This window comes from Barbus barbus, assembly GCF_936440315.1.
Source record: "Barbus barbus genome assembly, chromosome: 50".
Lineage (NCBI taxonomy): Eukaryota > Metazoa > Chordata > Actinopteri > Cypriniformes > Cyprinidae > Barbus > Barbus barbus.
Window position 1 is genome coordinate 14,453,211 of NC_136728.1, and position 8,874 is coordinate 14,462,084.

An 8,874-nucleotide genomic window follows, 5' to 3' on the forward strand; every position below is an offset into this window, starting at 1 on the left:
GACAAAATAAGGAAGTTATTCATCTGATCCTGCACATATTTCGAATGCGATTATGATTTTTGTTAATATTATGTGTGTGTGTGTGTGTGTGTGTGTGTGTGTGTGTGTGTGTGTGAAAAAGTACAGTGTACAGTATAAAAACCATTACGCCTATGGAATGTCCCCACAATTCACAAAAACAAACGTGTGTGTGTGTGTGTGTGTACACATAAAGCTTTGATTTTTTTTTTTTTTGCTGATATCTGATGTTTCTGTACATCTGTTTGATCCTCTTATGCAATTTGTTTGCACTTTTACCAATAAAACAAATAGGTACATACAAAAAATCTCAAAAATCATAATATCACTTGGCATAACCAGTTGTAAGCAGAGGATAATATCAGTTTTGCTGACATGAGAATTAAAAAGTTAGAAATGTCCTCTTCATGAATTGCCTTTTTTCTTGAGATCAAATAAATAAAATGTCATCAATAAAATACACTATACTGACAAAAGTATCGGGTCACCCCCTTCTAATGAACAGTTTTGACTACTTTAATTTCCACGAGTACAAATCTTAATGTTTAAGCATACAGTATAATGATATTCTATAAAATTGTGTGCTTTTAATTTTATAGCAGCAGTTTGGACAGGACCCTTTTCTTTTCTAACATGACAATGTCTCTATGTATAAGGCAATGTTCAAAAAGACATGATTGATTGAGTCAGTGTGGAAGAACTTGACTGGTCTGCAGAAAGCAAAGTCCTAATCCCAGCTGAACTCCTCTGGTGTGACTTTAAATGCAGACCTTGAGCCAAAAACTCATCACCAAACACCAATAACTTGTGCATACACTAAATGGACAAAAGTGTTGGGACACCCCCTTCTTTAGAACACAAAAAGGCACTTCCAAAACCGTGGCAACAAAGTTGGAAACATAATTCATGTATTTAAAAATTGTATTTCCATCTCTGTTGCAACAGTTCAAGTGTCTAAAGTGAATCACTTCTTTTTGAACCGTGTCTTATACACAGAGGCATTGTCATGTTAGAATGGAAACGGGTCCTGTCCAAACTGTTGCTATAAAAATAAAAGCACACAATTCACTAGAATATCATTATATTCTTTAATATTACGATTTGTACTCATGGAAAAGTCAAACCTGTTCATTAGAAGAGGGTGTCCTAATACTTTTGTCCATAAAGTGTACATATATTTTCATATATATTTTATAATATTGTGCTGGCATGAGAAAAAAAGTGAAATATTACTAAGAAATTGTGTTTCCTTTGTTGCGGTCGTTTCAATATGTCACCCTGGGCCACAAAACCAGTATTAAGTGTCAATTTTTCGAAATTGAGATTTATACATCATCTGAAAGCTGAATAAATAAGCTTTTATTAGGATCAGACAATGTTTAGCTGAGGTACAACTATTTGAAAATCTGGAATCTGAGGGTGCAAAAAATCTAAATATGGAGAAAATCGCCTTTAAACCTGTCCAAGTGAAGCTCTTAGCAATGCATATTACTAATCAAAAATGAAGTTTTGATATATTTACAGTGAGAAATTCACAAAATATCTTCATGGAACATGATCTTTACTTAATATTCTAGTGATTTTTGGCATAAAAGAAAAATTTATCATTTTGACCCATACGATGTACTTTTGGCTATTGCTACAAATATACCCCAGTGACTTAAGACTGGTTTTGTGCTCCGGGGTCACATTTGATGATGCAATACTGAAACTAATTTGCGTAATAAAAGTGCAGATATCTGCATAAAATATATGATGACCTGGGTGGTAATTTTTTAGAGGAGAACTTGTGGTTGAATTTTCCCTCATTTCTCCAATACATTTCTTCCTGAATTCCAGAAATGAGACATGTGCAATTTTCACATCCTCTTCAACAGCCCCCTAAAAATGCTCATTTCCATTGTAATGCTTGTGTGGTGATTTAAAGCCTTTCTAGTCTTTCTGCCCATTTGGTCATCATGTTCGTCTTCCTGCTGCTCCTCGCAGTCATCGTAAGTTTCACTGTCTTGAATAAGCTCATAAGTTTGTAGCATTCCTACAACTCTGAAAAATAATGATTTGAGAGAAAATATCAGAGAACATGTATGATGCAATAATCTAATTATGTTTGTACATAAGGCGACTGTCGAGGCTCAGAGAGTTCCAGGTCTACAGAAGACTGATTCGTGTTTGTGTAAAATAAACAGCTCTGTCTGGACATTCCCTGCTGTACAGTTTATGGAAGCCACAAGACAGGTCCGGATCTGTGAGGACAACCTGAATGAGTTTGAAGAAAAGGTAAGCTTCTAATGACAATTAGAACTAAATGGACAGTGTATTGATTTTCAAATGATGTTCAATTGAGAAGAATATCAGTTAACTTTCTGAAGTGATTTCTAGTTGAGGAACACAAATGCAGAACTGCCAATGATGGAAGCCACTCTTCAGAACATCTCAGCCCGTCTGAAAGCATTTGGTTACCTGCACACAAGTGGACTGTACAGCGCACTTCATCTGCAACAGCTGAACCAGGAACTTGAGGACATCCATCAATCTGTCAATGAAACACACATGCAGAACCCCAAAAAAGAGACACTTAACCTGCTCAGTGAGGTAGATATTGCAACACATGATCACAAATATGTCTCTAAACTCATTTCTTTCAAATCAATCTCGAATTCAGGGTTCGTACAGAACTTGCAAAATTAAATTCCAGGACTTCCAAGGACTTTTCAAGCACATTTTTTTTGGTTTTCAAGGACTAAAATCTGAGATCTCACTTATCAAACAATACTGTTATTATCTTTCAAATTATAATACATAAACTAATAAAACAATGGTACTAATTAAGTGCAGCTCAAGCAAAGCATGCAGTGACTATGGCCACTTTAACATTTAAAACTATACTATGGCAAAGTACATTTTCCTATTATTTTATGAATACATGATTGACCTGAAGAATAAAAGCTATATCATACACTTGGAAAAATATGAGCTTTATCATGCTTGTAAACGCTAGGGGTGTGACAATAAACTTAGCTCATAAAATAAGACAAAATACAGAGACTTGGTAGAATATTTTAATACTATTTTTAAGAAATGTTCAATTGCAAAACATTTGTCTTTTAATCACAAAACAATGCAGTTGTATTTTGAAATGCTTTAACTGATCTAGGGCCATAACTAACAATTATTTTGGTAATCAAGAAATATACTGATTATTTTGACAATTGAGTAATCTGATCATTTTTAGTAATAAGTGAAAAATAGGCTTTAATATGACTATATTTATATATAAACTATCGATGAAGCAATCATAATTGGTTCAAATAAAGTATCAAATCCAAGTAATTACATGGTTTTATTGAACAAAGCTGTTAAAATGCATAATGTAATATGCCTAATTGCCTATATATATAATATGAATATACCAATTTAAGTACATTATGTATTATAACAAATTCCAGCAGAGGGTGCCAATGTTTGACTTTCAAGCGTTATTCAATCCATTTAACACAAGCAAATTCAGAGAGACTTTTATTTTGAAATCGCGATGTACAACAAATCGCATGTTTAGAAATATTTTGATATATTCTCCTGTGTTGGCATAGGTTTGCAAATGATTTACATTACAAATCTACACAGATAACACACACTGTTTTCCCAGATGAACGTTAAGCAACCCAAACTCCAGCATATGCTTTATATGCGTTCCCAAATGAAACCCAAACGAACAGACCAAGCAATATAATGCAAGCTGAAATATCGCGAGATCTCGTGCGCTCCCAAAAGCCGGGAGAAATGGTAATAATTAACACACGCAGCATTGTTCATTTTGCGTGAAAATATAGTTTTTTTTATCGAAAACTAATATGAACACTAATTTCATGTATAGGCTACTGCCTTTTAAAATTTCAAGTACTTTTCATAAATATGGCTGTTTTCAAGGGTTTTCCAGGACTTAAGTTTCAAAAAGTCAAAATCAAGTACTTCAAGCACTTTAATACGGAAGCGCACTTGAGGAAAAAAAATCTGCTCTGTTTTTCTGAATTAACGAGTTAATTATCTCAGAATTACGAGATAATTTCTCATTAAAAAAAGTTTTTGCTCTGTTTATTAACTCGTTAATTCAGAAAAACAGAGCAAAAACTTTTTTTAATGAAAAATTATCTCGTAATTCTGAGATAATTAACTCGTTAATTCAGAAAAATAGAGTAGATTTTTTTTCCTCAAGTGAATGCAATACGCTTCCGTACTTTAAGCACCTTGTACGAACCCTGCGAATTAGAGATGACAACAACCATCTCAAAAATATAAAAAATATGTGTCCAATTTAAGGAGACCATCTGTTGTTCTCAGTTAAACCAGGCGAAACATGATGTCCAGAAGATGTACAGAGATGATTTCTTCAACCTAGAGACTATGAAGAAGAGGTTACGTGACCTCAACAACCGTGCACAGAGTTGCAAAACCATACCGAATGATTTCAGAAGTAAGTACTTTACTATCTGATTTTTTTATCAGAAATCATTCCGAAGGTAGGATACAGAAACTTTTAAGCATTGCTTTCAAATGCCATTTTCTGAGTTAAGAAGGTCCAAAAAGTTTCTAACAAAATAAAAAAACAGTGTTCCTAAATTTTGCAGGTACTTGTCATCAGCGCATTATGACCAGAATAAGTTCTCCAGTTATTACCAAGCTTAATTCCATCAGCAAGTCCTATATTTCTGGTGCTTGGGGCCGTGATGCCCTGCTAAGCAGTAAGGAACGCTATTGGGAACACTGTCTGGTGAGTGGACACAAGCATGGCAACACAATCAGGATGTACAACTCACTTGAAGACTTCATGGCCAACAAGAACTACAAAGATGAAAAGATAGCATCATCGTACAGTGACAAAAATGCCGTTCAGGGCTCTGGGACTATTCTGTATGACAACACTGTATTTTACCAATGCTACAGCAAGGCTGAAATCTGCAGCTTCAACATTACAACAGAAGCAACCAAGCGTGTGCAACTAGTTGGTGCCGGAATCGACAACAAGTTCCCTTTCTGCTACTACAGCTGTCGTGACTGGACCGATATCGATCTGGAGGCTGATCAAGATGCTGTGTGGGTGATATACGCCACTGAGGAGAACCACGGCAATATTGTTGTGAGCCGTTTAGACCCACTGTCTCTCAATATCACTCATACCTGGAAGACGCAACTCTTTAAGAAGTCCGTCACCAGCACGTTTATGGTTTGCGGGGTCTTGTATGCTACACGCTTTGTTAATACTTACCAAGAAGAGGTGTTTTATGCTTTTGATACAACCACTGGTCACGAGATAAAGAGTCTTTCTTTGCCTTTTGAGAAGGTTTCTGCTGGAATAGCCAATCTGAACTACAACCCTGTTGATGGAAAACTCTACTTGTACAATGATGCCTATCTTTTAGCATATGATACCTTCAACTGAGATACTTTCATAGGCATCTAAGAAAAATAATATGCAATACATTTCACAGCGGGCAGAAAATCTCAAAATGTTCACAGTGGTTAAACTAAAGCTTTACGTTATCATTATGTGATTGTAAGTCAGTTGAACAATTTTTTTCAAATTTGATCATTACAATAAATGTGCTTTAACACTTGTTTTTTTTTGTCTTTCTACAACTTTACTAATTAATGTACTGCAAACTCCACAATTTCCTTCACTACTGTAACATTAAATGCTGATGGTCATGGCAAGAGTCTAAATGCAATGTCATCAGTCCAGTAAATGACACTCATTATTCTATCCATCATTGTTGTAAATAGGACTTTCAGTTCCTAGATCAAAATATCACATGCCTCATTATTTCTTTTTTTAGCATTTGTGAGGTAATAGTTTTATTATTTAAAGCATGCAGCTGTACACATGCACGTTCAGGTGAGAAGAAAAGATCCAGAGCTCCATGCTAGCATATACTGTATAATGGTAATTAGATTTTTACGACAGGCCTACAAAATTGTGTGATTCGGTATTCGTTTCATAGAACACTTTGAGACGCTGAGGATATGTTGATTAGTGATGAAAGAAATTAATCTTTTTAAAGCTTTGACTCTTTTGAACCAACTGCTATGCAAAATGATTCACTGTGTCAAAGCGCTTGTGCGCTGGTGACGCCTGCTGGTCAAAACTGTATAAATGCAACAAAAAGTCAGGCCAAAACATGCATAATAAGGTATTACAAACCCATTAAAAATGTTTTATTGAAAGTATAATATATTAAACGCAATTAACAAATTATAAAATACAATTAAATTTGAAGTGCATTTGTAATTTATTAATTTACAGGGCTTTTTTTATGGAATCCTTGTAAATAAGAGACTGTTAACTACTACTAAAGTTATTCATTGCTTGATTTAGTCTATTAAAATACATTTAGAATTCTCCCATAAGTCAAGATAATAATAAAAAAAACCTCTGTATGACTTTGTCTTTTATACTTATATCATCTGATAGAGTTCATCAGTATCGCACTGAAGAGTGCCATATTGGTTGAATAAATGACTCAGTGACTCACTCATGTAGTGACTTGCCGCCACATACTGGCAATTTTACGTATATATTTCCCCTCTCTCTTTTTTCATTTCTGTTACTGCTGCAAACTACCATCACGCAGAATATGAAGAACATCAAAACTTTCCGAGTCAGCTGTCCATGGCAAGGTACTAACACAATAACACACTCAAAATATCTGGGTTATGAAATCAATAAAGAATTTTCTTTATCGACAAAATTCCAGAAAATAGCTATATATTATTTTTTATAATTATCACACACCATGAAGGTGTTTATGACAGTCATTTTGTAAAAAAATGGACCATGAATTGGCAAGTTACTGAGAATCACAATTCCTTAAAGGGATACTTTTGTCAAATTTTGTCATTAATCACTTACCGCGTCACTTCATAAAGTTCAGATTAAATCACTGATGGTAGATGGACTATTTTGACAATGTTTTTCATACTTTTCTGGGCCTTGACAGTGTAATTTACTTGGCAGTCAATGTGACAGTCACAAACCTCCCGCTTTTCATCCAAAATATCTTAAATTGTGTTCCGAAGACGAACAAAGCTTTTACGGGTTTGGAACGACATGGGGGTAAGTGATTAATGACAAAATTTTCACTTTGGGATGGAGTAACCCTTTAAGTAGTCACACAAAATGCTAAAAAATTGTGTCAGTTTAGCTGATTTAAAGTAAACTGAACAAGGTAAAAAAAAACATTTTTTTTACAAGGTAATTTTTTTTTTTTTTGAGTGTATAGATTTGTGTCACTGCTGACAATTGATGCAGGCAATACTATAGTGATCAATATTGAAATTGTTCTAATGAAGATCGCTGTTAATCAGAATTCTTTTTTTTTTTTTACCTGACCCTAACACAGGAAGCTTGAGTTAAGGGACTGTTGGGGTCTTTAGCTTACCTGGAAAAACTTTATGAGATGGTGATGAAGTCTTGAGCTCATCTTCAGGTTCTTCTTTTTTTTGTTCTTTTAATGTCTTTTAATCACTTGAATTTTGTCAAACTTCTCCAACTCCACTGTATCATTCATATCTTCAAGCTCTAAGAAAAAGTGGAAAAATGATTGGGCAATTAAATGTAAGTAATGAAATAATATTTCACAAAACAGCAAAAATGTCCCATCCTTTATCAGGTTTATTTAGTTCAGTGGTGTGGGATAGAATGTGTCCAGGTAATAGGCATAATAATGCTTGATAAGTCTGTCATCTACAAGAATTTAGATTTATATTACTACTTTAATCAGATTTGATTTACTTGAATTATTTAAAATTAATTTGAACAAAATATAACGAGTGGGGAAAATAGTTAAATTCATAAAAAAAATTGGTACCCTCTCTGAAGGACAAGGATCTAATTTTTCTATACACACAGTCTTTCTCTCTCAAAGGCTGTGAATTAAATAATAGAATTAAAGTATATTTAAAGAATTAAAACAACTGTGAAACAATATGTAAGTCCTCTATAACAATATAATATACAAAGTATTTTGAGAAATAAGCAATAATAATTTATATATATATATATATATATATTATATATATATATTATATATATGGTCAAAAACGTGGCAGGAACTGCCAGGGGTATCAGAGTGGGTTATGAAATCAATAAAGAATGGCTACACGCTTCAGTTCTTCCGCAGACCTCCCCATTTCAACGGTGTGTTAATGTCCACTGTACGGGAGCGGAATGCCTCAGTTCTGCGAGAGGAGATACACAATCTTCTTGCAAAGCGCGCGCGCGAGAGTGGCTTCTACAGTCGTTATTTTCTGGTGCCAAAGAAAGACAGCAGACTCCACCCAATCTTGGACTTGAGACCGCTGAATCAAGCGCTTTCTAAGCGCTCGTTCAAAATGTCTACGCTGAGACAAATCCTCTCACATATCAGGCCGAGAGATTGGTTTATCTCTGTGGATTTAAAGGATGCTTATTTTCACATTCAGGTAGCCTCCACAGGCGCTTCCTGAGATTTGCATTCGAGGGGATAGCGTACCAAGTCACGGTCCTGCCCTTCGGCTTATCCCTGGCCCCTCGCACGTTTACGAAATGCATGGACGCTGCTCTCTCTCCTCTGAAGCAGAGCAGAATGCATATCCTGAACTATCTCGACGACTGGCTAGTCTTAGCCCAATCAGAGAGCGCGCTGCTCAGCGACAAACTCAGACTCCTCGCTCATATTCAGAGTTTAGGGCTGACTGTAAATATGCAAAAGAGCATGCTGGTACCGAGCCAGAACATCTCCTTTTTAGGAGTGGAGCTGAACTCAATTAATATGCGAGCGTGTCTGTCGGAGGAGCGCTCACAAAAACTGATCAGCTCTCTCG

The 8,874-nt window shown here is 35.2% G+C and overlaps 1 protein-coding gene across 1 annotated transcript; it reads left to right on the plus strand.

Moving 5' to 3' along the window:
- Positions 1–1,925: 1,925 nt before the first annotated feature.
- Positions 1,926–5,630, plus strand: LOC306868282 (olfactomedin-4-like). Its single transcript, XM_079414394.1, has 5 exons — positions 1,926–2,009; positions 2,137–2,295; positions 2,398–2,610; positions 4,357–4,489; positions 4,644–5,630. The coding sequence occupies exons 1-5, from the start codon at positions 1,977–1,979 to the stop codon at positions 5,453–5,455; spliced, it is 1,350 nt and encodes a 449-aa protein (XP_079270520.1). The 5' UTR covers positions 1,926–1,976; the 3' UTR covers positions 5,456–5,630.
- Positions 5,631–8,874: the final 3,244 nt, after the last annotated feature.

Bases quoted from the DNA above. Each gene is read 5' to 3' on its own strand.
- LOC306868282 (XM_079414394.1), top strand. From the start codon at position 1,977: ATGTTCGTCTTCCTGCTGCTCCTCGCAGTCATC. The intron at 2,611-4,356 runs GTAGATATTGCA...TGTTGTTCTCAG, and splicing joins CACTTAACCTGCTCAGTGAG to TTAAACCAGGCGAAACATGA. The intron at 4,490-4,643 runs GTAAGTACTTTA...TAAATTTTGCAG, and splicing joins CATACCGAATGATTTCAGAA to GTACTTGTCATCAGCGCATT.